The sequence below is a fragment of the Trichophyton rubrum genome (assembly GCF_000151425.1).
Source record: "Trichophyton rubrum CBS 118892 genomic scaffold supercont2.7, whole genome shotgun sequence".
NCBI lineage: Eukaryota > Fungi > Ascomycota > Eurotiomycetes > Onygenales > Arthrodermataceae > Trichophyton > Trichophyton rubrum.
In genome coordinates, this window is record NW_003456422.1 from 790,401 (window position 1) to 817,502 (window position 27,102).

Here is a 27,102-nt window from a genome sequence, read left to right on the forward strand (position 1 = left end):
CTCTTGCTTGCCGGCATACCAAGACGGCGCCACTTATACCACCCTTATCCCTCTCGCTCTCCACTCAACCCGACATACCTACGTATATGTGGCAGCAGTAAGGCTAGGGTCTCGCATCGCACCTCTCTGAATGGCATTGGACAGAAACCAACGACGCCCATTGAGCGCTGTACACTACTATACACACTGCACAACGCTTTTAATCCTTTCTATTCACTCCCTCACCAACCCCTACCTCTCGCCGCGGTTATCGGGAGGCTCATACACATTAATCAGGATACCATATCATACCACACCCTTGCCACAAGGCAAAATCAACAGTTTCTTTTTATCTAACGCTCCCTTCCGGCTTCATGTGTCTGAGGGATAACGCTGTCATGACAACATGTCAACCGGAGGCATCACTTTTACTTTATTTAATTTTCTCCCCCTTTTATTTTCATATATTTTGATCCTTCTACAACCAACTAACTACACACGCCACACATACACAATCTGTCCCTTTCACTCTCTATCCTTCCTGACCGCGTTGAAACCGATATCTCGTTTTAATACACCGTCACCAAGGCCTGTTCTCCTGCCTCTTGAATTTCGTTGTTGGTTCTCATATCCATCTCTTATTTTTTTTCCCCCTTTAAATATACCATCTATATCATCCTGGGTGTTCATCAGGTGCTGGAACGGACGGGGATGGGTCTGGTCAACTAGAATATTTGCTTGTATTTTCTGTTCATTGCATGTACGTATATAGGAGCGTACTTTTCATGCCATTGATGTTCATAGATATCTACAAGGCTGTCATCATTATTACTCTGCCCACTCCACTGTCAGTAACAAACCACTTTAGTTACTCCCTGTAGGTATCCTTCTTCGGCTTCTCTGCTTCGCCCATTATACTCGCCATCCTTGCTGCGCGCTCCGCTTTCATGCCGGCTCTTTAACTGCACCCTCCCGCCCGACCCCATACGCATCCCCATACTGTAGCCCGCCCGAGGCCCGCTTTGTACCATCTAGAGCCCGTCTGGACGCGATGCATGCAGCGTCCACATATACTCCTCTTGGAAACAGGCCGCTCTGGTTACCACCCAGCGGCTTCTTTGCGAAACTTCTCTACCAGCTGGCCCAGCCAGTTACGCCCGAAGGCTCCTCAGTCAGCATCTCGCTTCTTCTCTCAGTGTTCTTGTCCCGCATTTCCTCCCCCTGTCGTCCCAGTGCTTGGACAGTGGTACCCGCGACAGGGTATCCATTCCGTCATTAGCGAGATTTTTATGTATGGGATTAACGACCCGGTGCTGCGTAACTCAATTCATATAGGTCCCCATTATGACCTTTCGATAAGGAGCGACCGGAAACTCCTGGGTTACACACCAGGCTCCCAGCTTGGCTTGCTCTCCTCGTACTGATGTGATGGGTATTCTCCATCCCGTGTTGGGGCTTTTGGCACATGAAGCTCGCAGCGATACGGAGTAAGTATGTCATCACTGCATCCACTGTAACTGTATTTGCCGAGGACAAGCCATGGATACTCGCAGACAGATGGATCTTCCCATGTGGAAAGGAAGTCAAGATCGCAAGGGACAGATACCCGAACCTATCCCAGGGTACCCTTTGCTCCGGTGCCTGTTGGTGAGCCGGCGTGGGTTAGTTAGATACGGTTACGGCTCGTGTTGGGCATCAACAGCGTCTGTTCGCCTGCCCACATACCAGTGCTATAACATGTCAAGTAACGACGGTGATAGGTATTATAGCTGGATGGATGTTGTGCCCCTGCTCCACGGTTCCTCTGGGGCATGCACTGGCGTAACTGTAGCCGGTGGAATGCTACTTATTTAGCGCCTGGCAGTCTGCAACTCGGGGTTACTGTGACAGGGCCGATGAGATCATGACTGACTATCGAGCTCGTTAGCTTTGGCGTTTGGTGGTATCTAGAGGCATTTCAATTTGGTCCACGAAATGATTTCATGCAGAGCTAACCAGCCAGTTGGCTAACTAGCAAATAGGAAGTTTCGGAGCATTCGATTTCTCGCGGAGAATAGTGATGGTTACATCATGGCACGTAGCATCTGCCGTCACGGAGGTACTTGCTTGCTGTCTCTGCCATTGGCGTTGACTGATGGGAAATGAGCGGACTTCGAGATGCACCTGCTGTGCACCAGAACAATCTGATGTCCACAGGTGGGCGCAAACTTGTGCTGGACGGTGCTCGTCGGAGTAAAGGACGCGGGCTCGCTGGGAGGTTTGCTGTATGTGACTTGTGGCCGTTTCTGCGCTTTTCACCCATCAGGCTAAGTTAACCAAAGTCACACCGTTGATCAGATCCTGAAGACTCTGCAGCTGGTGAAGTCCATTATTGAATGTCTGGTTAAACGGAGCAGGCTGCATTGCATGAGTTTGACGTATTATTATTCTCCTTGGTTGTGCTGGATAGTCCTAGTATGTGACAGCGAGCCCGCAGGCCAACACATCTGCCATCACGGTCTGTTCTACTCTGCAGTCAGCGTTTTACCCACGGCTCTTGTATCTTCAAACCCGTATCTTCCACATACAACGAGTCGAGAGTCATCCTTGAACCAAAAGTTATAGAATCATGGGCTATCAGAGCCACTGCAAGTCATACCACTTCGAGAAGTGAGGCCATTCATGGATGGCTATGGGCCTATGGAACACACTATCAGGCACAAAAGCAGGTTTTGAAAAGTAAGTTAGATTTTACAGCGCTTCGATATTGTACACTGGACTTGTCTCGAGAATAGCCTCTCCTTCCAAAAAAAAAAAAAAAAAAAAAAAAAAAAAAAAAAAAAAAAAAAAAAAAAAAAAAAAAAAAGGAAGAAGAAGAAGAAGAAGAGTAAAGTATACCGCAAGGTACGGATTAGGGAAAAGCCAAAGAGACACAATGTGACCTGTGTATCATACCATTCGTTGGAAAATGGTGGTAAAAGATAGCTCCGAGCGATATAGATCAGATCCGCAAGGCAAATAGAATCGGTAATATTTACCAGGCATTGACTTCAAAATTCTCCTATAATAAGTGTTAGCGTCAGAAGATGAAATAGGTAGGGCATAGATTAGAATTAGAATGGCTTGCCTCTGAAAAGTAAGTAGTAACGACGGTACGGTCTTGGAACTTTCTTCCAGCAAGAGCTTGAAGGGCCTTAGTCGCGGACTCGGGTGTGTCGAATTTGACATAAATCTTTCCTACACCGGCAGCTTGCCTGCTACCGGCGGAAGGACGGGGAATCTTAAGCTCTTCAACTACTCCGTATTTGGAACATTCCTCCTGTACGTCTTCGCAAATTTCTAAATGACAAAAGATACATAGTATTAGTGGAAACCGTCACAGGGTAGCTAGAAAAGTGGTAAAATCTTACCCTCATAGTCTTCATTATCGATTAATTCGTCGGCAGTAACCATATTCAGCAGCTGGAGCACTCGTCCAGTTTCAAGGTCCTGTGAGGTGGTTTTCGCAAACATGGACATCGCATTGACACCCATATCAAGTCCGGCAGCTTGTACGGTGCCAATACTTGCACGGTTAACTTTAAGTCTCCTATCTCCGAGCTCCATGCCGTTGAGCCCTTCAACTGCAATTCCGGTCGATGCTGAATCAAGATACTCACAGAAGGCAATTCCCTAGTAAACTCGGTTAGTATATATATTAACGATTTGGTGGAGACGGGATAAATGCATACTCTTGACTCATCAGTTCCAACGTCTTTGACAAGAACGAAAGATTTCAATTCACCAAATGAAACAAGAAGCATGGTGACTTGGTCCTCTTGGATGAATGGAGGGATATTTGATACGCAAATCTTATTAGGTGAGTCGGGTACGTTGCTCGATACAACACCCTCTTGACGTGGTTCCTCATCCGTTGGGAGAGGAACGATGTAATCTTTCGGCCGCACTATCGTCAGGCCTTTTACGTTTCCATTTGATTCCCCGTTACTTTCTCTGTTAGCTTCATGCTCTTCCATGGTGATGCCATCGAACGCTAAGGCAACAGTCGCGTCAGCCGCAGTGTTAAATTCTAAGAGTGCAAATTTCCCATCCTTTGAGATCTGCACAGACTGGCAGGGATCGACACCGCTGATGACATTTAGACCATTGAGCTGCAAATTGAAGAATTGTTGCAGGGTATCTTCAGTAACATTTGGTGGGATGTTATGCGCAAAGAGTCGCTTTGACTGTCTGGAATTAGAGGGTTTGAGAAGAGTGTTGTTGCCTGAACCCGAAGCAGCTGGAGGGTTCATAAAGGCCTGTAGCCGGCTTGGGTCAACTGCTTGTTGACGCGGTGCGCCTGGTAGTGGGAACATCCCTGACACCTTCGCCTGCTCCGCGGTAACGTTTTCATACCCAGGAGGCTTGATGTCCCACTGAGTCAATCGGCGTTTTCGTTCTAGGATCGGGACGACATCAGTCAGATCAGGCGTAGGCTCTCTTTTCTTGGGGGGTGGTGTTGCGCTCCGTTTTCTATCTCTTCCGCGACCGCCACGGGATTTTTCCTCAAATAAGTCCCGGTCGCGTCGAGACCGGTCGTCATCGTCACCTCGCCGCTCACGCCTCCTGTCACTTCCTCTGTCTCTATCCCAATCGCCCCTGTCGTCTCGTCGGCTTTGATATCTATCTTCTCGTTCTCTAGCTCGATAGTCGCGGCTGGAAGAATAAGAATCCATCTCTCCATCTCGACGCGACGACCTGGAGCCATGGTGAGGTGACCTTGACCTTCTACGCTCCCTGTCACCTCTATCACCTCTCTCACGCCTCTCACCACGATCTCGACGGTCGTCTCTGCCGGATCGGCCTCCCTAAAAAGTCCACAACCATCAGGAACTGGGTATTCGTTTGGTAGGAATATGGGTGGCCATGAACTCACATAATAATCCCTCGAGCGGCCGCTCTCTGATCATCAAACCATTAGTCATGAACAGATACGAATTTAGATCAATAACATGCCGCAGAATAAGCTTACCTCTTGCGCTATAACCTTCGCCGTTCATCCTGTTAGCTGATTCAAGACAGGCTACGGAGAGAGCTGAATGCAGCGGTATTTGTTCAACGCTAGGTGTAATGAGCTCCAGAGCACGCGCACCACACAATTCCCCCCGGGCTAAGATATAAGAAAGGGAAGACACCGCAGTTAAGAGCTGATACTGTGTCTGTTGCGGCTTTGCAGAAGTTTTATGGCTGAAATGTCCATCCGAGCCAGAAGTTCTCGATGTCCAGCTCAAGCCACATTGGGATGCAGCCTTGGCAGTGATTACATAATAAGCTTATCGATATCTGGAAGGTTCAAGTTTCGACGTCGCGACAACAATAACGACGATGGAAAATAAGAACAACACCAGCATCTAAACATGTCAACTGGCAGATTCTCGGAGTGGCGCAAGCTGCCACTGACTCTAAAGGAACTGTGCATTGATACGACTCTTCGGTGTGGGCAAAGCTTTCGGTAAGAAAACGACCCACTGGATGTGCATTTGGTTTTGGTTCCTGGATTTACCGGCTAGCTAGTTAACTGATGCAATGCAGCTGGCGAAAGCTCGACGACGAGTGGACATGTTCGCTCTACGGGCGTGTCCTATCCTTGAAACAGGACTCGGACTCACTTTGGTACAGATCATTTAAACCTTCGTCTGTCGAATCATCTACGCTTCCTACTCCCCCAGTCTCTAATGCGACAACACAACGTGGAACTCCCGACGACGACGATACAGAGGCATTGATCCATCATTATTTCAATCTAGAGTATAACCTGTCGGATTTATACGAACAATGGGCAGCTTCTGATCCAATTTTCAAAAAGAAAGCAGTGCAGTTTGCTGGTATCCGGATTATGAGACAGGATGCTTGGGAAACTCTTGTGTCTTTCATTTGCAGCAGTAATAACAACATAGCTCGTATATCCCAGATGGTAAGCCCATATCTTGTTATATTCAATAAATCCACGCTCTAAACCTTGTCTCGACAGGTGGAAAAGCTATGTATCAACTATGGCCCATTCATTGGCCAGTTGGGCGACCAGAAATATTACGATTTCCCGGAACCTTCAGCCTTGACTGGTACCGGTGTTGAATCGCATTTGCGGGAGCTTGGATTCGGGTATAGGGCCAAATATATCTATCAGACCGCAAAAATTGTGGCAAATCAACGGGAGCCGGGATGGTTGAACAGCTTGCGGAACCCCGAAAAGCCTGCCTTTAACGAGAAGCCTGCAACACCTGGGTCCGGGGCTAAGGGTGATAAATCCGGCTATAGAGAGGCACATGAACAGCTGCTTACTCTACAAGGCGTTGGCCCGAAAGTCGCGGATTGCGTGTGCCTAATGGGCCTAGGCTGGGGAGAGTCAGTTCCGGTTGATACTCATGGTAAGTCACAGTATTTGATATCAACAGTATGACCATATTATACTCACTATATTTTTTCATAAATGAAATAGTCTGGCAGATTGCTCAGCGTGACTATAGATTTGGAAAGGGGAAACAGAAGACTCTAAACAAAGCAACATATGATGCTGTTGGTGACCATTTTAGAGAGCTATGGGGCAAAGAAGCCGGCTGGGCACAGAGTGTTCTATTTACAGCCAATCTCAGATCATTCTCGGACCGATTGAACCCCAGATCAGAGGTCCACGACCAGTCTACAGAGACGCTTAAAGTTGAGTCGAAAGTAGAAGCAACGCAAGTGAAGGAAGAGGTGGAAGAAGATGGAATTCGAATTACCACTCGAATCTCTGTCAAAAGGGAGCTATCCGAAGGTGAAGACACGGGGCCTAAAGATAACTCTAGTGTTTCTGAGCCTGTGCCGAAGAAACGAAGGACACGAGCATCCAGGTCAAGAAAGTAAGGTTCTTTGTTTCGACTGCATAACAGGCAGAATATGTACATTATTATTCCTTGGACGAGATCAACTGGGTCATCAGGTCCTTCAAAAAAGCGACCACTTAGTGGCTTCCCTTGAATCCTAGATCCCTGACTTTCGTATCATATTTTATCCCTGCTGCAAATGTAGCAATGACCGCTAGACCCAAGACTGATACAACCAACATGGATGTCTGATATGGCTTACCCTTTTGTCCGTTGTTTTTACCCATGACCCGAACCTCGCTGGAGCTGAACTCGAAATCGGACTTGAATGGTATAAATATGCTGCGCAACCAGTACTTCAACTGCCAATCTGGATAAAGCATCGTGTTTTTCCCAGTGGCTGCATCTACGTACCAATTGCTGCAGCCAGATTCCCATACGAACTCTTTAAGGGCAGATTGAACCCACGAATTATCCTCCTGCTCTGCCCTCGGAGTGACTGCAGCCGTATCGCATGATTTCCCTCCAAATGGATTCAAGGCTTGAAGCGGGAATGGGTAGAGGGGTTGCATAACAGGCCGGATCGCGGATCGCGAAGTTTATTTGGCATTCAGAAGTATATATCACCGACAGGTGACCTGTTGCAGTGTTTGGGCCCATCATAATAAAAAAGTTGGGGAACCCAGATACACATGTGCCATAGTAGGCCTGGGGAGTGTTGTCCGCAAAACCTTGCCACTATACCCCATAGAGTGAGCATGGTTACTTATGCGTAAAGCCGATAGGGAAATGAGAGTGTCTTACATGTTCCGTCAGCGAGACACCTTTTTTGCCTCTGATTTCTAGAAGGTCAAGGACCTGCTGCGTCTGGAATCCGGTTGCAAGAACGATGGCATCTGCGTTGATGGTCCTCCCTGACTTCGTTATTACACCGGTTTCCTTTATTTCTTCAATGGGATCTGTAGCAATCAACTTCATATTTTCTCGATGCAGGCAATCGAAATACCCAGTATCCATAACCTTGCGTTTACAACCGAATTCGATTCTCGGCGTTAGGACATCATGGTATTTAGCTGGTGCTGTTCGCCTTAGATACTCTAGATGCGTGATGGTTTGTTCTTCACGAAGGGGACGCCCATACTCGAGATAGAGCTCACGAAATGCGTATTCAAGCCGGCTAAAGTGCCATACTCGATACGCCCACATTGTTAAAGGGATATAACGCATTGTCCATTTGAAGAGAGGGCTATATTCGTTATTTGGGCGTTCAATCACCCAATGCGGCTGACGGATAAACTGAGTGAGTTTCCGAACCTTGCTGTCACCACCCGTCATAATAGGTACGAACTGTGTGGCACTGCAACCATTGCCTACGAATGGAAGTCAGTCTACTTACGGAGGAGCTCATATAAAGACGAAACCTCTTACCAATAACGATGACATCTTTATTGGCCCAATTGAATTGGTGATCCCATGGTGCGGAGTGAAATAACTTCCCACGAAACTTATCGTATCCTTTGATATCGCATTCCTTTGGAATTGACAAAACACCGACTGCAGATATCAATATCTTGCATCGTCGATGCCTGGTGATGTTTGTTTTGAGGTCTTTTATCGTGACCTGCCACGTCCCTGTTTTTTTTCCTCAAACCTAGCACTCTGAACAACCGAGTTGTATCTGATATATGGTGCAATATTGTGTTTGTCAACAAGTGAATTGAAATAAGCTAGGATTTCGGGTTGCAGAGCATGTTTCATGCTCCACTCCGGGTTGAGATCGAATGAGTATGAGTATACATGAGACGGGACCTAGTAAACACCTTAGCTTGTAATCGCAAAAGAGGCTCTAGCTAAAGGCCTAGAAGCGTCATTCATCCGGTCGTATATTCAGTGGATACGGCGGACTATGGAAGTATTAACATCAAATCCACAGCCGGGATAGGAATTAGCCCACCATGTCCCTCCCAAACCGTTTGATTTCTCAAATATCTCATAGTTCGCCTGGGAAAAGTCCTCTTTGAGCCGAATAGCGAATCCGATACCGGACATCCCGGCACCAATAATAAGAACATCCGTATCAAGAGACATTTTGACTTGAATTAAGCGGTGGTGTTGGTTATATCACGAATATATTCTTTCGTTAATAGTAATGACGTCGACAACTCTGAGAGGAACCGAGAGAGGGAACTTGAGCGCATTAAATAGCTAGCAGTGGCTAGTTAGTCACATTTCCTAGTAATCATCCTGCCGCCCCAACCGCCGCCATCAGCGGTATAACGGAATCCGGCCAGGGAACCGGCATCGTGCAGCGTGCATCTTGCAACCTTCGCCAAAGCCTGTCCGTCTTGTGCACCACGCGACCACCTACGCATTTGGGCAGCGGGCAGGAAGGCTAGCCCAGGGCGCATTCTAATGTTATGCGACGACAGTCAACCCAAGAGAGCAACAGCCCCAAACACCGCGAGTTGTCCTGAACAACGCCACACAAGGTAGGAACCTGCACCATCATACTGCGTTGCAAGTCCCCTATGCGCTTATAGCATTCGAGCTCACGGAGAGCGCTCCTCCTCTCTCCAGCGCCAAATGGCTTAAAGAAGCAGGTCCTCCCGTCCACGAGCACCTTCTCGGGGAGCTCGACGAGGGCACCCTCAGAGTTGGGATGATTGGGACAAATTTGTACTTGCATCGGCTGATATGAGTGACACACTGAGCTGAGTTCATAGCCATGCAGGTCGACTCCATGTGGTCTTTGTTGTGATAAAGCTGGTTCGTCTGGGCAGGGGACGAGGGTGTTGTTGATTGCTAGAAGTGAATAGTGAAATATCTCTGGATTAAGATAGTCGTAGAGGGTGTAACGCTGTCGTTTATCCGCACTCAGTTCGGCATCTCGAAATATTGGAAGGAAAGGCTCTATCGCCCAGTCTTGAAAATCGTCGATGGTCAGGCCGTCGAGACCATCTTCCGCTTCCGCCACTTCGGCAAATTGAAGGTATTGTTTTAAAATGGCGGGACAGCCACGGAGCTTATCAGGCAGCATAACGATGTAATAACACCTTCCGCTGCATCTCACAGTCATTTTAGATTCTTTTTTGAGGGGGTCAAACCAGAATTCTGTAATAGAGAATCGCGGCAACGAATTCATGATCGAATAAATAGCAAAAAGCATTAATTTTAGGACGGATATAATGTTTTTTTAATCTTTATGATAGAATTGGTAGACTGGAATGTACGCGTTCTACTTATACCCTTAATAACTAGAAACTAAGTGGTTGAGTACCTATCATGTGACTGACCTACCTTGAATGGGTGATGCGACTAGTCTCGTTGGCATGTCACAATTACCGCTGTCGTTTTTTGTTGGCTGGTCAGTTTGCCTTGGAAACAAACCTTACACCTAATCTCGCGCACCTGATTGGCTTCAAAGGTTAGGGGGATCAGATACTTCATGTATGTCTCGGAGAGTAAGGGGTTCAAGGAAATAGACCACCAACCAAGTAACGAATCACTGTCAAGTTAACCACCGTGGCAGGTTTAGTTATAATGGATTAAATCAAATCGCTATCTATATAAACAACGATTCCGGACAACGGATACGGGTAAATTTTATATTCTATCCTATATTTCCTATCCTATATTTCTTTTTTACCAAGATGTGCTACAGGTACTGTAAAGTACCGTTGCGGGCATAAGAAATGGGCAGCACCGCAGTATTGCCCGTTCGCGAGGAATAACGAATTGACCGGCCGAAAGTCCATGTGCGATCAAGGAAGAACCACCGAAACAGTGGCTGATCACGACCTCTGTGGGCAGGAAGCTTGTTACCTCGAAGACCTCAAACATAATGGCTGGACCTGCTGCCGCTGTGGTGAGTCGGGGAACAGGATGGAAGGATGCATTGGGCCACCTGCAGGGGGGATGTCGTGCGCTCATTTTCTTTGTAATCGCTGCCAATATTCGTGAAGGGTGAGCCAACCAAATCAGGATATGAGGGCCCTATTGACGACCCATAACTAATAGGGGAATACCAGGGCAGCCAGCTATACGGCAAGCGCAGCAGAACCCTTAACTTTTGGAGTAGAAGCTGCGTTGAACGGGTATTGGCGAGGCTAGCAGGATGGACACGAAGAGAACGTATGGGGGAAAGAGTCAGTTGCCAATAAACAAAACACTTGCTGGCTAAAGGTGTATTAAAAGCGGAGCTGTTGAGACGAGTCTTCACCTTCTGTTAAGTTCACGTCCAGCCTTCCGTTCCTCCACGGGGCGTTCTCAGCAGACCACTTTGAAAGGTTCACACACACTGGAGGTTACAAATTTCGAAAGCTGTTGGATAATATAAGATGTTGGCCAAATTTGCTTGACACATATTTCTCTTCTTCAATCGCTAGGTAGCGAAGAGGCCGCGGGCCGTGCTTTTGTCAACCTTATTGTCACGGGCGGCGAACAGGAGCTCTCGGACGATCATTTTATGGCTGCCATGTTCCTCTGCTTCGCGACAGGTTCGCGAGAAGATCAGCCGTGCCATCCGAGGGGAGTCGGCCCAGGTATCCGGCGTGGCAGATCTCGGACGGTCGAGCACAGGTTGCGTGGCCAGGAGACCGTTGAGTTGGATACAGACCTCTACGGTGCGGACGGTGCGGACGGTGCGGATCTTGAAACCAGCGGTACAGTAGACTGGTGGTGAGCATAATAGATAATATGGAAGTATATCAAAGGATTTCACGGCGAACATACGAATAGGCCTAACGGGGAGAACGCTTACGCTTCTTTGCCCCTTTCTTATTCTTCTGTTCCCCCTGCTGTTCCTATAAGGCTGCATACCTCTTCTCCACTGACGACGGGATTCTCGAAGGGAAAAGCTTCTTAATAATGATGTTAGCCAAGGGACGGCCCTCCTAGACCAGATATAGGAAGACTCTATCCTCGTCCCTTAACTATCGACCCCTCTTCTACTTGCACTCCCCTATTCCATTCCCTAAGGAGTTGTTGAACACGATACTTAGTAGCCCAGCCGAGATCTGCCTCGATTCTGTAGAGATTTTGTAGAATGGCCTTCCGTTCTAACTCACCGGTCAAACATTGGCCACTGACAAATAATGGCTGAATAGAATGAATGCGTGCAGATGCTTCGAGCCGGGAAGCAGATATCCCACAGATTTCACGGCTATGGTTTTGAATCTCCTTCCCAATGGATCGATAGAAGTTTAGTCGGTCTGTAACAGTACTTCTGCGTGCTGTTGACTCGTGTGGCTTATTGATGAGTAGGAGAATGCGGGCCATATGATAGTGTTGCATCGCTGAGGCACACATTGGAATGCTGTACCAAATCTCCTGGAATGGACATACGTCTTGTGAAGGGTGAGGTACTGGGAGCGAGTCGATCCTAGCACCAGGCTTGAACGTGTCAGGTAACGCAAGAAACCATGTGTCTAGCTCTGCCTGAAGTCGATTCCATCTATCCAGGACAGTGTTTTGAGATAGTCCGGTAGAACTTTCTCCATGGTTGCTACCATCACCAACAGCTAGGAAATCAACAATTCTAGAAAGGATCCACATCAAGGTGTTTGATATCATGACTTCCTTCATGGAACCATTATGTTCAGTAGCGCTTTCTTGTCGAGCAAATCCTGCATCATCGAGAAGAAGCCCAGCTTCTGTCCATAATGCTAGCTCACTATTGACCAACCTAGTTAGGGTTTCATTGATAACTATGGCCCACTTAGCATTTTACCTTAATCATTCTCATACAGGGGGGCCTTACATGCTGAAAGGTAGTCTTGACGCACAAAATTCCAGAAAATTGCTTTCCTTGCCTTAGAAAATTGATGTAGTTTGGAGGTTGCAACATTCGAGTTTCCAGATGAATTTTGCTTTTCAGCTGGTACCATTCCTGCTTTCATAATGTCCAGTAAAGAGTTTACACCACTAAAATGCCTGTCCCATACTGGGCTCGTAGTATCCAAAAATTCGTAGGCAGATATAATAGAGACGGCAGCAAGGATATCGTCAGAATGTGGACTAGATAATTGGCCGCTAGGAAAGGAGACCTTCCGTCTGTTGCTGCTCGTGTTCTCCGGCGCACCAGAGTCTTCTGCCTGCAAGTTTCCAGTTGTTTGTGACCCAGATAGCGGAGAAGAATACCCATGGTTTTGCAATTCCTCCACAAGTAGCTGGATCGCCTTTTCATAATACTTCATCCCGTAGTAATTCCAGTCAACTTTCTCTGTATCAGGCCACATCCCCATCATTGCCTGTCTTAGGCAGGAACCTCCAGTAACCGCATTAGTTCCCTTAGTGCGGCCAATCTGCTTTGCAGCATATGCGCATGCAGCATATTTTAAAAGCGGATTAGAGAGTGCTCTGACTGGGACCTGTAAGCTAAAATATCGCTCAATATCAAATAGATCCATCCTTGATACAAGTAAATGGGAACTATAGTTAGCTTTATCTATGTCAGGCATTCTATAGTGGTCACTATTTGCACTTACCACCGTCCAGGCCCTTCTGAAAAATGTCGAAGGAAAAATGCGACTTCATGCTCAGTTTCAGCTGAAGAAGTAACTCTCATTACCTGCGTCAAGCCTTGAGAAACCGAAGAAGTGGTCCTCTGATGCTCAGGTGAGTGAAGACCAGGGTCAATCGGTTGTGGCATACCATTGGAGGATGCATTCAATATGAAACCGACGTTATTATTGGGCGATGATAGCGGTAACGCTAGAGACCCAGGAGATACTTCAGCTGTGATCCTGGCAATAGTTGGAGATGAGCTTGATATTGTTGCTTCTGGATGTTCAGTAGTCTCAAGTCTGGTATGACTGTTGCTATTCTCGGCAATGTGATCCATGACAGATTGATAGATGGGATGGTTCTCTGCCGTTGCTGCAGCTGAAAGCGCATCTAGGCCATGTGTTTGAGCTTCCGTAAAGGGTGGCAGGTATTTCCCACCATGACTCCATGCTGGTTCACCATGAGTGCCTAAAGGCATATCTGTATTGAATTGTTCTTCCAGCTCATCGGCGTAAGGATCCGAGTTATCAACAAACACCACTTCAAAGTGAGCACCCACTTAGTCGACTGTTCTGAGAATTGTACGAGCCCTGAGAGAAAGAAACCCACCTTCCTTCGGTATATCCAGCCAGACACTATCTGCGCCAAATGTATTCTTATAAGAATAGAACCCCTTCAGGCTACTAGGCCCGAGCCCACCTTCGTCCTGGTTCATTGAGGCATTTTGCTGATGTCTAAACACAACGGCGTCGCTAAGACGGCATTCTCTGCCCGCCTTTCGGCACTGAGAGCATCGCGGTTTCTGCTCGTCGCATTTCAACTTGCGCGTCCGACATGTGAGGCTAGCAAGCGGTAACCGGTCAAATTTAGCCAGTGATCGAATAAGAGATAGAAAGTAGTGGTAAGGGGTCCATCACTGACTTATCTTTAGAGGGTAGAGCTGTTAGTGGTACTTACCAGCCTGTTCGTGAGCGCATCGTCTTGAGATAATTCCTCCCCGCGGATGTGCGGTTGAATTCTTGCAAATTCCCTATAGTCAGAATCAAGAGACGGGTTAAAGTCTAGAGAAAATCCTATGTTCATGCCCAGATAAGTAACAGAGGTGAGAAGAAATGATGTAGCTCCGATTTAGCTATGGCCGAGGCGTGGGATGCCGAAACTTAACGCTTTTAGCGCCGGATGAGGGAGGGTGCAGGCCAAGAACTTTAACTTCGACCAACTACAGCCACCGATTAGATTAAATCTACACACAGGAAACCCATAGACTTGGATGTTGGTACTAGCTGTCAAATAAAGATAACAGTAAACAGGTCATGTTTCCATTAGTATCTTTCGAAGTGCGATGGCCATGTTATCTAAGAGGTATTTGAAGCCGGTGAGTCTAACAGGGAGAAAATCAAGACAGAGAATGTAAACGCATGGTTGGAGTACACAATTAGCTAAATGAACATTCCCCGTACTTTATAGAAGGGGCTATTGCTGGTCAAGGGAAAGCGAAACTTGACTGATGTATTGTCGTGTATGGGAATTCAGATAACGTCGGATTACGTCCATATGCAACTGAATTAGCCCAGCAGGCGCATATGATCAAGATCAAGTAACAGGGGTATGAGGGTGGGATTGAACCCGGTTGAAAAGAAAAGACAGGGAAAGACCAAACAGCAAATCCTGAAACGCCAAACATTAGTTTTGGAAGAGGGTATTCACTTTCCTAGGTTCCTAACGCCGATTAAAAGTACCGTAAGAGAGAAAGGAAATTGATTCCAGGACGAAAGAAAAGCTTGTGGTCTAAAGGAAAGGTGGAGTGTACGTAAACTTTGAAGAGGAGATGCAAGAGGAAAGTGACGGCCGTCCAGCTTTTGCGTGCTTCTGTTAACTAGATGCGTGTGCCGGGGGTCCGATGGCGGAGGGACTCCAGCAGGTATTCTGGAGGAACGCGATTGAGATCTGGTTTTCGATCTGTGCCTTGAGGAGCAGTGACATAGCCTTGCTTATAACGGCGGTAGCGGTTAAGGAGAATGCCGAAGAGAACAAGGAAGAAGACACAGCCTAGGGCTATGCAGAAAGAGATGAGGACGACGATGCCTCTTGGTTTTTGTCCACCTGGTATCAAACAGTTAGCAGGATTTCTTTCTTTTGAAGCAGTGAATGTGATATGTTAGGGGGTTGGACTTACGGTGGCCAGCAACGTTAATCTTATTCTCAGAGAATATTCCAGATATGCTCCCTGGCCGACCATCAGACATGCTGGAAAGTATGAATGGTTCAAGAGTAGTTCCGTCGAAGAGAGCCCCAGACACGTATCCAAAGTTCGGCAGCTGGAGTTTACCTGTGATTAGAAGTGATTGGTTCTCATCCAATAGATCGGTCTTGCCGTGAGTCTTGGTGAGTGGAAGGACTTGCAATCCTTCAATTAGGGTACTCTCTCCAAACAAGCTACCAGCGGAGCGGAATTCCGTGCCGTCGTAGTGAACAAGGAATGAAGCTCCATTAGCGGATTTCCCGGCGATCCAAAACTTTGAGCCATCGCTCTGTGAAAGGCCAAGAGCACGCACTTCACCATTAATGCTTTCGGAATTCTTTCCTGTGATAGTGGACCATTCTTGTTCCTTTGCATTGTATCTAGCGAGCATAGTCGCGTTACGCTCAACGGTGAGGTTTCCAGCAACGAGCAGTTGATCGTTCTCTGTCCACAGGAGAACGGTAACATCTCCTCGTAGGGATGTACCGGGGCGATTCCACTGGTTGCTATCAAGTTCAAGGTAGCAAACTGAGGGGCAAGGCAGAGAGCCGGCGGATTGGAAGACTCCGCCAACGAAGATGTCGCTGGTACCAGGACGAGGGGCAATGGCGCGAACTTCAACATCGTCGCCGTCCAATGCGGAAGGCTGGTTGGAAGCATAACGATGTTCATTCTTGAGATCATAGACAACAAGGCCTTTGATGTTTGCATCTGCAACTTTTCCAGAGATTTTCCCGCCGGCCAAAAGCATGTCTTTGTTAACTGCAAGGGATAAGAAGGTTGAATTTGCCTCAATCCCGGGGCCGGCACCAGTGACGACATCATGTTGTGCGCCATTGAGGAAGACTAAGTTATTGACGACAGAGTTATCTGATGTCTTCGCGGTAAAGTGACCAGCTAGCATTGTGAGGTTGCGGCCACCTTCTGTATCAAAGAGGCCAGTGATGACTCCGCTGCTGCCACCTGTTGCAAGCTTGCGCTTCGCATTACGCTTGGGTAGCGCACCTTGACCGAGCTCGATATTGACTGGTAGAGCACGGAGGCCTAGCTTATTGTTGTCAACTAGATTGACAGCACCGTGTGAAGCGATTCCACCAGAAGCAAGGTTTCCAGCCAAGAGGGTTTCATCGCCTACCTGACTGGACGCAGTGAGTTGGCCAACGTATGCCAAGTGGTCAATGTCCAGTTCTTTCAGCCATTTCTTTGCTGACGGTACCCAGACGGCAAATCCATTCGCGGGTATTGCAGGGTGACCATCGGCCGCGTTAATTTCGGTGAATAGTCCATTAACTGCAATAGTTGTTTCGGTCTTGCCTGAGGTAACATTGGTTGGGAACAGGACGAGTGATGTGACAGGGCCGTTAACTCCAGCACCAAGGGAGTGCCAGGTCTTTTCAGATATGGAGTATGCGGCAACACTAGCGAGCTTGTTGTTATCCCCGGCGGCGGTGTTTGAAAAGTTACCACCAACGTAGAGCAGACTGTCAAGAAGCTGCATAGTTTTGACAGCGAAATTCAAACCATCCTGTGATAAAGGGGATAATGTCCCATCTAAAAGTGACACAATGTTGCTAGTGGATGCATTTGTGAAATTTCCTGCAATGAATAAGGTATCCTTGTCCCACACGAGAGAGTTGATGATTGCCTCAGGCTCAAGTTCAGTGCCGGCTTTGTTGATGGCAGACTGGGTGAAGTTGGTGTCAACAGTTGTAGCCTTCGGGTCGTATTCATACAGTCCATTTAGGCCGCCAGTAGATGAAATCAATTGGAACCGGATTCTAGACGCCACAAAGTCGATCATGCCTTGATCATGGCGGGGGGTGATTGTGACGGATGGTCTGAATTTGCTGCTGCTAGCATCAACGTGGCCGACATAGATCTGGTCAAACTTGTCGAAGTTGTTGGTCTGGGATATCGAGGCCACGATCGGTGCATCTTCGGAAGACTTGAAAGTGGCAGTTACATTGGCGGTTCCACGGGTGGCACAGGTTCCATCCTGAATACAGCCTGGTGTGAAAATGGTGACGGAGTAGTTACCCGACTGCTTGATGTCTGGCTGTATGGTGACTGAGGTCGTAGTGTCGGTAGATGCATCGATTTGGGTGGTTAGATAGTCGGAAGAACTCTCGTAGGATGGCTGGACCTTCCATTCTCCAGTCGTGGTAGTAGTAGAGGCAAACGGAATACCAGCACAGGTGGGTTCGTTGAGGTCATTAACAGCATATGCATAAATATCTGTTGATAGCTGGTTAGAGAAGTGACCGAAAAAAATATCGACGACAGAAGCGAGAGGGAACAATCGTACCATCCTGGAACAGTTCAATGCCAGTAAATCCACCACCTTGTCCGTACCATTCCGAGACTTCCAGCTGGAACGAGCTCATGCCAACATTGTTGACAAAGGAGAAGTCTCGAGTAGCATACTTTGGATCGTTAGAGAGAGGACATCTGGCATCACATGGAATTTTCTGACCGCTCTCGGGGTCGACATAGGTCATGTTCAGGATCCCGCCATCAGGCAAGGCGGTAAATCTGAATGTTTTAGTTCCTCTTCCGTCCATAACAACGTTGCGAACGCGTAGCTTGGTTGGTCTGAACCCATAGTGCAGGTTAGCACGCCAATAGCCCGGGGCATTATCTGTGAGCAGCCAGGTCTTTCCGGGGCCAGACTGGCCATCGGTAGGGCAGATGATGCTCCTAGGATCGTCGAAGCCTCCAGCAGTCGAGCCTGAGCCGACAGAGATCTCGGCAGTAAACAGGTTGACAATCTGCTGGTCCTTCCTCTCCGGGCTTGTCGTGTTTCCTAGGCCATCGAACGAGCCACCAAAGACAACTCGGCCATCCTTTGCGGGAACAATGGATGTGACGGGCCCGTTGAATCCGCTGAAGGGCAGGTTGGAAAGGCCCGACTTGGGAGACCAGATGACGGCGTTAGTGGACTCTGCGTTTCTGAACTCTCCTCCGACATAGACGATGTTTGAGTCGCTGTCACAGTAGAGTGCGTTGACCGTTCCGGAGAGCCCAGGCACGGCAGATACACGGATGTTGTTGTAGTCGAAAACGGCCATGCCGTTAGACTCCACGCCTCCAAGGCTGGTGAAGTTACCGCCCACAACGACGCTGGTGACCGAGCCATCCTTGTCCTTCAACGGGCACATGGCCAGGATATCGGCGTCGGCAGAGGATATGGGGAAGAGAGAGCCGTCGGGCAAGGGGGCGATGAGCGACTGTTTGAGGGAGCCATTGAAGCCGGCGAGGCCTTCTTTGTTGGTAGGCTTGTAGGAGTAGAGCGAGGCAGCATCGAAATTCCCCACCAGGGCAATGCGGCCGAGCGGATTGAGGTCGAGGTTCGGAGAAGGCGTCGGCTCGAAGAGGGCCGCCTGGGAGCTGAGAGCGAGAGGCAGGGCAAGGAAGAAGTTGAGGATGAGGTTGAAGTTGCAGGCCAACGGGGCCCATCCGGGCTGGGAGAGGCGCCCCATGGCTGCGTCGCTGAGGGTGAGAGAGGTAAAACGCCTTGTAAGCAGCACACCCAGGGGGATCTCAGATGTCGACCACCTGGGATCTCCTAGACAAGGGAGAGACAAGCAGACCGGCCTGACAGAAGAGAGAGAGAGAGTCTGAAGCGCAGCAGAGAACAGTCTCAGGGCATAAACAGATCGGACATGGCGCGATCTACAGGTCACAAAAAGGAAGGAAAGCCGTTACAAGACAAAAACAAGGAGTGAAAAAGGGTCAGTAAAAACTAGGCTGAGCTCTGTGTCCGTTTTGCCAGCAGAGGCTACTCCATCTGCCTCCAGGACGCCAGCTCAACAAGCAAAAAGAGTGAATGACCGCGGGCGGCGAGGGTCGAGGGCCGGGAAGTCGAGAGGTTCGAAGGTCGAGCAGGTCGAAGGGATGAAGTTCGCAGGGCTGGAGGTTGGAAGGAAGAAGAAAAGTGGAAGCCCGCACAAAAGGGGGCCGGATAAAAGTTGGTGCGAGGAAGTCAGGAGAGCACCTGGGACAGGACAGTTAGATGCAGGATAGTGACAGTGACAGTGATAGCAGAAGACAGTGTCTTGTATATAGCAGGAGGAGCTGGTCAGAAGTTGCAGTTCATGTCTATCTGTTTTGCTAACTAGTTAACAGTCTACATAGCTGGCTGCCCGGCCTGTTTACTCCGTTACTAAAAGGCCATTAAAGCAGAGACAGAGTGAACTCCGGTACCATGGAGCCTGCTGGGTATCTCAGGGATGACTATGCCGTTGTTCAGCTTAAAGTAAGCCTACGCTGTCTCCAGCTGCTGAGGAAGATGACTCTGGGCAGTCAAGATATACTCAGGCTAAAGAAGCTGCAGATAGTTCCTGGTGATACCAACCATGCCCATACAAAGTACATCAGACTCAACACTGCAGTACAGGGCAGGAGGAGACATTCTAGTTACTGCTCGGTCTATCAACAGCTATTTTAAATAATATAATATCTGTGAATAAAGATTTAAATATAAAATATAAAACTGAAACAACAAGATAAAATAAATAGAAATAGAGGAGTTCCCAATCAGGCTTAGCGCCAACTCTGATAAAGAGCTTTCGTGAAGCCGAAAACGCGACAGAAAAAAAGGAAGAAGCAGAAGAAGCGAAGAAGAAGCAGGGAAAAAAAAGGACGACAGACAGAGAAAAAGAGAAGCCGGAAGAGCGAAGAAGACCCTGCAGAAGAGACGGCAGCTTCAAGTCCAGCGGAAGACGTGGTAATTGGCTGGTTGGTTGACCTTCGTGGCTTCTCGGTGAAGCTCGTTAGACCGGCAGCAACGCAACGCGCGACCCAGTCAAGATGTAAGCTGCTCCCTCTGGCCCCCCCCCTCCATTGAAGACTGCTGCCTGGCGACTGGTGAGACTGACTCGGTGCCAGGGAGAGCTTCGAAAACATATACCTTGACCTGTCGAAGCAGTCCGGGAAATGCAAGCTCGCGGAGAGCGGCATGGGCTGGAAGCCATCCGGCGGCGGCGACACCTTCACCCTCGACAAGAGCAATATTGGTGCTGCTGAATGGAGCAGAGCGGCAAAAGGATACGAGCTCAAGATAATCTCACGTACCTGTGGAGTTATCCAGCTCGACGGGTTCGAACAGGACGTACGTTGCTACCTCCAATAGTCGATACATCTGATATAATGCGGCATGCTAACCGGCAGGCGGTGTCACAGGACTTCGACAGAGCCAGCAAAGCGTTCAAGATATGGTACGGCGTCAACCTCACGAACAGAGAACATGCCCTGAGAGGCTGGAACTGGGGCAAGGCCGAGTTCGGTAAAGCAGAGCTCAGCTTCAACGTCCAGAACCGTCCTGCCTTCGAAGTCCCTTACTCGGAAATATCAAACACAAACCTCGCGGGCAGGAATGAAGTCGCTGTTGAATTTTTCCTGCCCACAGACGATGCATCTACCGCCAAGGAACAGCCTGCGGGCAGCACGAAGAACAGAGGACGCAAGGCCGGCTTGGGCAGAGACGAGCTTGTCGAGATGAGATTCTACATTCCAGGAACAGTCACCAAGAAGGAAGAAGGTGACGAGCAAGGTGAAGGCGAAGAAAACAAGAGTGCCGACGGCGAGGAGGAGGTTGAAGAGCAGAATGCTGCCAACCTGTTCTATGAGACGCTCATGGACAAGGCAGAGATTGGTGATGTTGCTGGCGACACTTTTGCTACCTTCCTTGATGTCCTACATCTTACTCCCAGGTTCGTTTGGAGACTTTCATTCGGGATCTTTACGATTCCTTTTTTTTTTTTTTTTTTTTTTTTTTTTTTTTTTTTTTTCATCATTATTTGGTCTGCTTTTGCTAACGTTCTTCATGCAGAGGTCGGTTTGATATGGATATGTACGAAAGCTCATTCCGACTCAGGGGTAAGACGTACGACTACAAGATCCAATATCAGTCCATCAAGAAGTTCTTCCTCCTTCCAAAGAACGATGACACTCACACACTTATTACACTCGGTTTGGACCCGCCTCTCCGACAGGGCCAGACAAGATACCCGTTCTTGGTCATGCAGTTGAAGCTAGACGATGAAATCAGCATTGATTTAAATATGACCGAGTAAGCTTGGGCCCCTAGCTTTTGTTAAAAGATTTACTACGGACGCCTAACTAATGTCACCCAGTGAGCTCCTTCAAACCCGATACAAGGATAAGCTTGAAGCTCACTATGAGGAACCCATCCACCAAGTCGTCACAAAGGTCTTCCGAGGTCTCTCAGGAAAGAAGGTCATCATGCCATCCAGAGACTTTGCCAGGTAAGACAAGCCATTTGCTGCTGTTATTGCTGCTCTCTATAGGTATGGAGTAGCTGACATCCTGCAGCCATCACGGCCATAGCGGTGTGAAGTGTTCAACCAAGGCCAACGAGGGCCTTCTATTCTGTCTTGACAAGAGCTTCATGTTCGTCCCCAAGCCAGCCACATACATTCAAATAGAAAACATATCAGTCATCACCATGTCCCGAGTCGGTGGTACAGTCTCAGCCAGCCGAACTTTCGACATCACCATGACTCTCAAGGGAGGACAAGGCGAACATCAATTTAGTAATATCAACCGGTATGACGTCCCCTATATTCTCCGATATACATTACATCGACTCATGTGCTGACATATTCCGTTCACAGTGAGGAACAGCAGCCACTAGAAGACTTCTTCAAAGCCAAGAACATCCGGTTTAAGAACGAGATGGTCGAAGAGGTACGTAGCATCTGTTCCACTTACTCCTTTTTTACATGCTACCGATCAGATACTAACATCCCACCACATAGGCATCCACTCTTATTGCTACTGCCCTTGAGAACGACCAGATGATGGACTCGAGTGATGACGACGCTGGTGTCCAGGAGGACCGTGGCTCTGCAGCTGAAGACTCAGAGTCTCCTGACGAAGACTTCGTTGGAGACTCTGACTCCGAAGTGGCTGAAGAATTCGACTCTGAACACGCGAGCAGCAGTGGAGATAGTGACGCTGAGATGGATGATATTGAAGAAGAGCGGCCGAAAAAGAAGACCAAGGTTCAGAAATAAGGCTCATCTAGGCATCTAGAACGATTGAACCAAGCTACTCCCTATTTCTTTGCCACAGTTTTCAGCACTGCTCTGCTCTTACGGAGCTTGCGCTGCCAATGTACCACTATGTTGTGCGTCTTCTATTTGTCAAGCTGTTGTCCAAGGTGTACATACACCAACTCACCTTGGGGCTCGGCTATCGACGTGTGGAGCACACTGTCTTTTTCCTATAGCCTTTTCTCCCTCCCGATGTACACTCTTTCAACCAATGGCAGATTGAAATACGGATAGGGCAGCGAACAAAAAAGAAGGTTGAATGGGATGGGTATCTTTTTTCTTATTCCCAAGGTTTTCAGCTAACTAACGCATTGATAATGTTACAACGGCTTTTTTCCTTCCGTGCTTACTCTCGCCCCGTAGGCTTGATGTCATAGTGCAGATTTTATCTCAACGAAAGACGACCCGACCTTCGGGCGCCACAGATGGTGATCTTTAACGTGGCGCAGCTTGCGGCGGCTGCCGACGTGGAACAAGCACTGGAAACACGTATTCAGATGAAGGTAGGGATCAAAATCCCAACAAACTGCAATTCCGAGGTCCATCCTCTGTCTTCTTCGCAAGGCTGACTTGAACTGAGCTCCTCTCGTCTTCTTCCTTGTCTTTCTTCGTCTTTCGTCTTGATATCCAATCTCGAACGTATTATTTTGTTATCTCGCTTAGTAATAATATTATATAATCATCACCTGACATTTGCCAAGACCACAAAAAGCTTAGCGCGATGGCTTGCTTACATAAGTCAGAAGCTCCATACGCGACTTTTTTCAAACGTCAAAGGCAACAAACGAGTCGAAAGTGACGGCGGCGCGAGAAGAAGAAGAAGCAGATGCTGAATCAGAGACGCTGCACTTCTTTATATTGATCAAAGGCCATGCTACTGTGTTGCTACTCTTAGCTCTCTTTCTCTCCCGCCGCCTTTGAACGCTCGACGCCTGCCTCCTCCGTTCCTCCAAGGAGGCCTCTGCTCCGACCCAGTCTTCCAAGTTGCTACATCTCTCACAAGCCCACATCACGGAGCTCACTTGAGTCGATACTGTCTGCAATATCCCAATATCCCACGTTCTTCTTCCTTCGATACGCAATCGTACACACCAGTCGTCATCATGGCAGTGGAATACAGCAAGAAGACCAACGCCGAGTTGGTTGAGATTCTCAAGTCGCGCGGCCTCAGTCACACCGGGAAGAAGGCAGATATGGTTGCGCGGCTCCAGGAAGCAGATAAAGCTGCTGCTGCTGCTGCTCCCGCACCGGCTCCAGCTCCACCTGCGGCTGAAGACGTTATCGATTGGGACGACGATACCGAGGCCGCTCCTGCAGCTACCAAACCAGCCCCAGCGGCTCCAGCAGCGGCCACAGAGCAAAAGCCCGTCACCGACCCTGCTACGGCGCAAAAGGCGAAAGCTGCGAAGCCAGAAGAGAAGACCGAAGCTGCCACTGCAACAACGACTTCAGCTGCCACTGCCGAAACCGGTGCGGCGAAAGCAAAGCCTACCGATGAACAACAAGCGACAAACGGCGCCAATAAGAAAGCTGCTACCGAAGAGAAGAAGGGCACAGAGAAGCATGCCGTTGATTACAGCAGAGGCCTTGCAACCACGGACCCCGATGCTGAACTTGCGAAGCGCAAAGCCCGTGCTGCGAAGTTTGGAGCTGTCGAAGAACCTGTTGCGACGGAGGCTGAAAAGGCACTTGCGAGGGCCAAGAGGTTCGGTCCCGTGAGCGATGAGCCAGCCAAAATAAAAGGATTGGACGAAGCTTTGCCCACCCGGAAGCGAGGACGGGGTGATGATGGAGACAGCGGCTGGGGAAAGCGTAGACACTTCCACGGACGGGGAAGAGGGAGAGGCCCACGCAGGGGCGGCCGCAACGAGGCTGGCAACAGCAAAAACAACAGCAAAGAGAAGTTTAGTGAGGCAGACCGTATTGCGATGGAGAAGAGAAAGGAGCGTTTTGCTGCCAAATAAACAGGAAGTGTTTTGGCTCTTCGGTCTCTTCATCTATCTCTGCGCCTCGTCCAACCGACCATCGTTCGTTTGCTTCGTACACTATGAGTTGTCGACCATCACTGCGCCCGGGGCTATTTTCCTACCTCTCTTTCGCACTCCCCCCCAAAGAAAAACACTCCTTTTCTTGCTATATGACCGGTATCGCTTTTACTATTTTCTCTTCGTGTGTGTCTTTCAATATCTACCTGGCTCAGGAGTTTGTCCCGGAATGAAGTCTGATCTTTCACATTTTCCTCTTATTTTCTACTATTTTCTTGCGTATGGTATTGATATGTATATCAAAACGAAAATATCAAATCAAATTTCATCTCTCGAAGATTGGACAAGCGAAGTCTCCATCCAGTGCAACAGGAAAGGGGGGTTGAATATCATGAGGTGATCAAAAAAAATAAGTAGCCGGCGATGTACATCTACAAACAGCAGCAAAACGAAGATCATCTACAGCGTCAGTTGACCCTGCGCGCGTCTACAGGTAATCACAGGAGTCATAGCCAAGGTGAGTGAGCTATAGAAGGCCCGTCGAATTAGTTTATCGCTCCTCAATGCTTTTTTTTTTCTCACCCTCGCGCGAGATATCGGCTATGGAGGAGTCACTCTCTGTCTCTCTGATATCATCGATCACCAGGTACAAAGCAGACGAACAGTCAATTGGCGCAGGCTGGCCATTATGATATGCATATACATCGAGAGCTGAGGTTTGCATGAGATCCAGGGACCTGGCCTACGGAGAGAAGCCAGTTGACATGGCTGGCCGAAGGATCATACGAAGCAGGACAGCCACGAAAGCAGCCTTGCAGCAAGTTATCCATCATTAGGCCTGTACATACGAATTAATGCACGTAATTCGTGCTATCAGCAGCGAGTTCAGGGACAGGAGAAAACCCTTTTGCTTGACCCTCACTAGCTGCTGTGATCGACTGGCTTGTTTTATACGACCCCCCTTCAACGGTGGCAAAGACGCAGACTCACAAAGGCGACGATATGTATTTCGTCTTTCACTCTTGCACCATGTGGGAACCTCCATGAAGGACAAGAATAGCTATACTTCCTGCTTGCTTATTCGGACAGGGATGGGAGCTGTCAGTGGGCGAATCATGCAGCAAAGCTGTGCCTCTTCGATGTGACTGGATGTGCCTCTGGCCAGTGAGCCGCGCCGTCGCTCGGTATCGACCTGCAGCGTCCTTCACGCATTGTCTACTTCCAGCTCTTTGCTCCGATCCAGGGCTGGCTCTAGAATATGCATAGTTTCCTTCTTCCCAGTCACAGAGACAGGTACTGAGCCAAACGGATACATGGGGCCTCGGTGCTATTTGATATCGAACGAGATTTCTCCACCAGGAGACGGCAAGGGAACGTTTCTCTTTCTCTGAGCTCTCTCTCCCTGGTTTGCCTGCTCCTCATTATGGGGACGTGACAGGAGTTAACGCCCACAGTGACTCCGTGCATGAAGCAAATCATAGCTCACGGGTCGGCCAAGGGGGCGAGGAGGCCTTTTCGTTGAGAATCGCTATGCCGTGATGGAGATGGGCTCGGCGCTTCCGCATGTTCCCCATGCTGCTAATTAGCCAGTCAAAGCCTCTGGTAGCTCGTTAAGGACTTCAATTAATGTCAATTTTTCGCTGGACCAGCTACTCCCTTCTACGGCACGGAACGGCACCCACTGATGGCCCTGGAAGTCTCCATGAGATGGACCATGGAACGGATCCCTCAGATCAAAAGGCTATTCTGTTGACATGGGCCTTTCGCTCCGTATCACAGACTGGGGATGCTGTGACGGCCTCTGCATCGATATGTCATCTCCTTTAGGGACATTCTTGAACAAATTTCGCATTATCTATAATATTATTACACGGGAGCAGTACGATCTGACAGCCAGCCCAGCAGCGTCGGCAGGTTGAACAGATTTACGATTCGGCCCGGCAACTGAGCTTGAAGCAAGCATTGAGCCAGCCAGCCTGAATATACTTCTCGTGGACGGGAATAGCACCATCGTCGACACCGCGATGCTACATTCTGAGTGGCCTCCTACAAGTGGAGATATCATGCATGCCCTGGGTCTCGATACTTATCCATGCGAATCCTGCCTCCGCTCGCCTGCAAGCGCCCATTCGACTCCATCCACGGCGTCATCTCGTCTCTCGTCTCTCCATCGTCAGCCTGTTACCTGCCTCTATCGCCGTCTAACTGGAGAGAAGGGAAACGTGCGATCGTCAGCGAGTCGGGGTACTTGCTTATCATCCTTTTTCCTATGACCCTGGCCCCTTGGCCGTCTTCTCGGGACTTTTTCTTCTTCTCCTTCTTTGCCTTAAAATGCGCCGCCGTCCACCATGTCCATGTCCATGTCGGGCCTGACTTGCTTATCTCTTCTCCTTCTTCCCTCCTTCCCCGGCAAACTCCTTGCAGGCTTTGATCGTTTCTCCCTTCTCACTACAGAGAGCCATAGCCTTCACAGACAAGGAGAGGGCCCTTAT

The 27,102-nt window shown here is 48.7% G+C and overlaps 10 protein-coding genes across 13 annotated transcripts; 5 read left to right on the plus strand and 5 right to left on the minus strand.

Moving 5' to 3' along the window:
• On the plus strand, positions 1-943 carry TERG_12392 (uncharacterized protein). Its single transcript, XM_047751354.1, has one exon. It carries the CDS (start codon positions 386-388, stop codon positions 749-751), a length of 366 nt encoding a protein of 121 aa, XP_047606834.1. The 5' UTR covers positions 1-385; the 3' UTR covers positions 752-943.
• Positions 944-2,832: 1,889 nt separating this feature from the next.
• TERG_06281 (uncharacterized protein) lies at positions 2,833-4,673 on the minus strand (the record flags this gene model as incomplete). The annotated part of the gene is made up of 3 exons (XM_003233240.2): positions 2,833-3,297; positions 3,369-3,630; positions 3,690-4,673. The coding sequence occupies 3 exons, from the start codon at positions 4,671-4,673 to the stop codon at positions 3,038-3,040; spliced, it is 1,506 nt and encodes a 501-aa protein (XP_003233288.2). The 3' UTR covers positions 2,833-3,037.
• Positions 4,674-6,393: 1,720 nt separating this feature from the next.
• Positions 6,394-6,843, plus strand: TERG_06282 (uncharacterized protein; the record flags this gene model as incomplete). The annotated part of the gene is made up of 1 exon (XM_003233241.2): positions 6,394-6,843. The coding sequence occupies one exon, from the start codon at positions 6,394-6,396 to the stop codon at positions 6,841-6,843; it is 450 nt and encodes a 149-aa protein (XP_003233289.2).
• Positions 6,844-6,940: 97 nt separating this feature from the next.
• TERG_06283 (uncharacterized protein) lies at positions 6,941-8,891 on the minus strand (the record flags this gene model as incomplete). The annotated part of the gene is made up of 6 exons (XM_047748581.1): positions 6,941-7,344; positions 7,379-7,541; positions 7,608-8,173; positions 8,232-8,389; positions 8,455-8,612; positions 8,724-8,891. The coding sequence occupies 6 exons, from the start codon at positions 8,889-8,891 to the stop codon at positions 6,941-6,943; spliced, it is 1,617 nt and encodes a 538-aa protein (XP_047604566.1).
• A 304-nt stretch (positions 8,892-9,195) lies between these two features.
• TERG_06284 (uncharacterized protein) lies at positions 9,196-9,840 on the minus strand (the record flags this gene model as incomplete). Its single annotated transcript, XM_003233243.2, has 1 exon — positions 9,196-9,840. One exon carries the CDS (start codon positions 9,838-9,840, stop codon positions 9,196-9,198), a length of 645 nt encoding a protein of 214 aa, XP_003233291.2.
• An 804-nt stretch (positions 9,841-10,644) lies between these two features.
• On the plus strand, positions 10,645-11,484 carry TERG_06285 (uncharacterized protein; the record flags this gene model as incomplete). The annotated part of the gene is made up of 4 exons (XM_003233244.2): positions 10,645-10,766; positions 10,832-10,897; positions 10,998-11,125; positions 11,189-11,484. 4 exons carry the CDS (start codon positions 10,645-10,647, stop codon positions 11,482-11,484), a joined length of 612 nt encoding a protein of 203 aa, XP_003233292.2.
• Positions 11,485-11,717: 233 nt separating this feature from the next.
• TERG_06286 (uncharacterized protein) lies at positions 11,718-14,422 on the minus strand (the record flags this gene model as incomplete). The annotated part of the gene is made up of 3 exons (XM_047748582.1): positions 14,265-14,422; positions 12,562-14,149; positions 11,718-12,508 (listed from the first exon to the last, which is right to left on the minus strand). Exons 2-3 carry the CDS (start codon positions 13,259-13,261, stop codon positions 11,718-11,720), a joined length of 1,491 nt encoding a protein of 496 aa, XP_047604567.1. The 5' UTR covers positions 13,262-14,149; positions 14,265-14,422.
• TERG_06287 (uncharacterized protein) lies at positions 14,069-19,438 on the minus strand. The gene is made up of 3 exons (XM_003233246.2): positions 17,855-19,438; positions 15,484-17,784; positions 14,069-15,410 (listed from the first exon to the last, which is right to left on the minus strand). The coding sequence occupies exons 1-3, from the start codon at positions 19,026-19,028 to the stop codon at positions 15,184-15,186; spliced, it is 3,702 nt and encodes a 1,233-aa protein (XP_003233294.1). The 5' UTR covers positions 19,029-19,438; the 3' UTR covers positions 14,069-15,183.
• A 598-nt stretch (positions 19,439-20,036) lies between these two features.
• On the plus strand, positions 20,037-22,830 carry TERG_06288 (FACT complex subunit pob3). Of its 4 annotated transcripts, XM_047748583.1 has the most exons (8): positions 20,037-20,360; positions 20,437-20,659; positions 20,731-21,260; positions 21,380-21,619; positions 21,684-21,815; positions 21,883-22,116; positions 22,185-22,257; positions 22,329-22,830. In XM_047748583.1, coding segments are annotated over exons 1-8 (1,692 nt in total). In that variant the 5' UTR covers positions 20,037-20,358; the 3' UTR covers positions 22,587-22,830. The 4 variants fall into 4 exon arrangements, with proteins under 4 accessions (XP_047604568.1, XP_047606837.1, XP_047606835.1 ...); XM_047750128.1 differs by having other exon boundaries at positions 21,883-22,257; XM_047750126.1 differs by having other exon boundaries at positions 22,185-22,830.
• A 377-nt stretch (positions 22,831-23,207) lies between these two features.
• TERG_06289 (uncharacterized protein) lies at positions 23,208-25,078 on the plus strand. Its single transcript, XM_003233248.2, has one exon. The coding sequence runs from the start codon at positions 23,729-23,731 to the stop codon at positions 24,587-24,589; it is 861 nt and encodes a 286-aa protein (XP_003233296.1). The 5' UTR covers positions 23,208-23,728; the 3' UTR covers positions 24,590-25,078.
• Positions 25,079-27,102: the final 2,024 nt, after the last annotated feature.

What these genes read in the sequence shown, in the direction of transcription:
- TERG_06289 (XM_003233248.2), top strand. Translation starts at nt 23,729, where the DNA reads ATGGCAGTGGAATACAGCAAGAAGACCAACGCCGAGTTGGTTGAGATT.
- TERG_06287 (XM_003233246.2), bottom strand. Translation starts at nt 19,028, where the DNA reads ATGGGGCGCCTCTCCCAGCCCGGATGGGCCCCGTTGGCCTGCAACTTC. An exon ending in CATTGAACTGTTCCAGGATG is followed by an intron (nt 17,785 to 17,854) that starts GTACGATTGTTC and finishes AGCTATCAACAG; the next exon opens with ATATTTATGCATATGCTGTT. An exon ending in GATTAACGTTGCTGGCCACC is followed by an intron (nt 15,411 to 15,483) that starts GTAAGTCCAACC and finishes GTTTGATACCAG; the next exon opens with GTGGACAAAAACCAAGAGGC.
- TERG_06288 (XM_047748583.1), top strand. An exon ending in CCATCCAGAGACTTTGCCAG is followed by an intron (nt 21,816 to 21,882) that starts GTAAGACAAGCC and finishes GACATCCTGCAG; the next exon opens with CCATCACGGCCATAGCGGTG. An exon ending in CAATTTAGTAATATCAACCG is followed by an intron (nt 22,117 to 22,184) that starts GTATGACGTCCC and finishes TTCCGTTCACAG; the next exon opens with TGAGGAACAGCAGCCACTAG.
- TERG_12392 (XM_047751354.1), top strand. Translation starts at nt 386, where the DNA reads ATGTCAACCGGAGGCATCACTTTTACTTTATTTAATTTTCTCCCCCTT.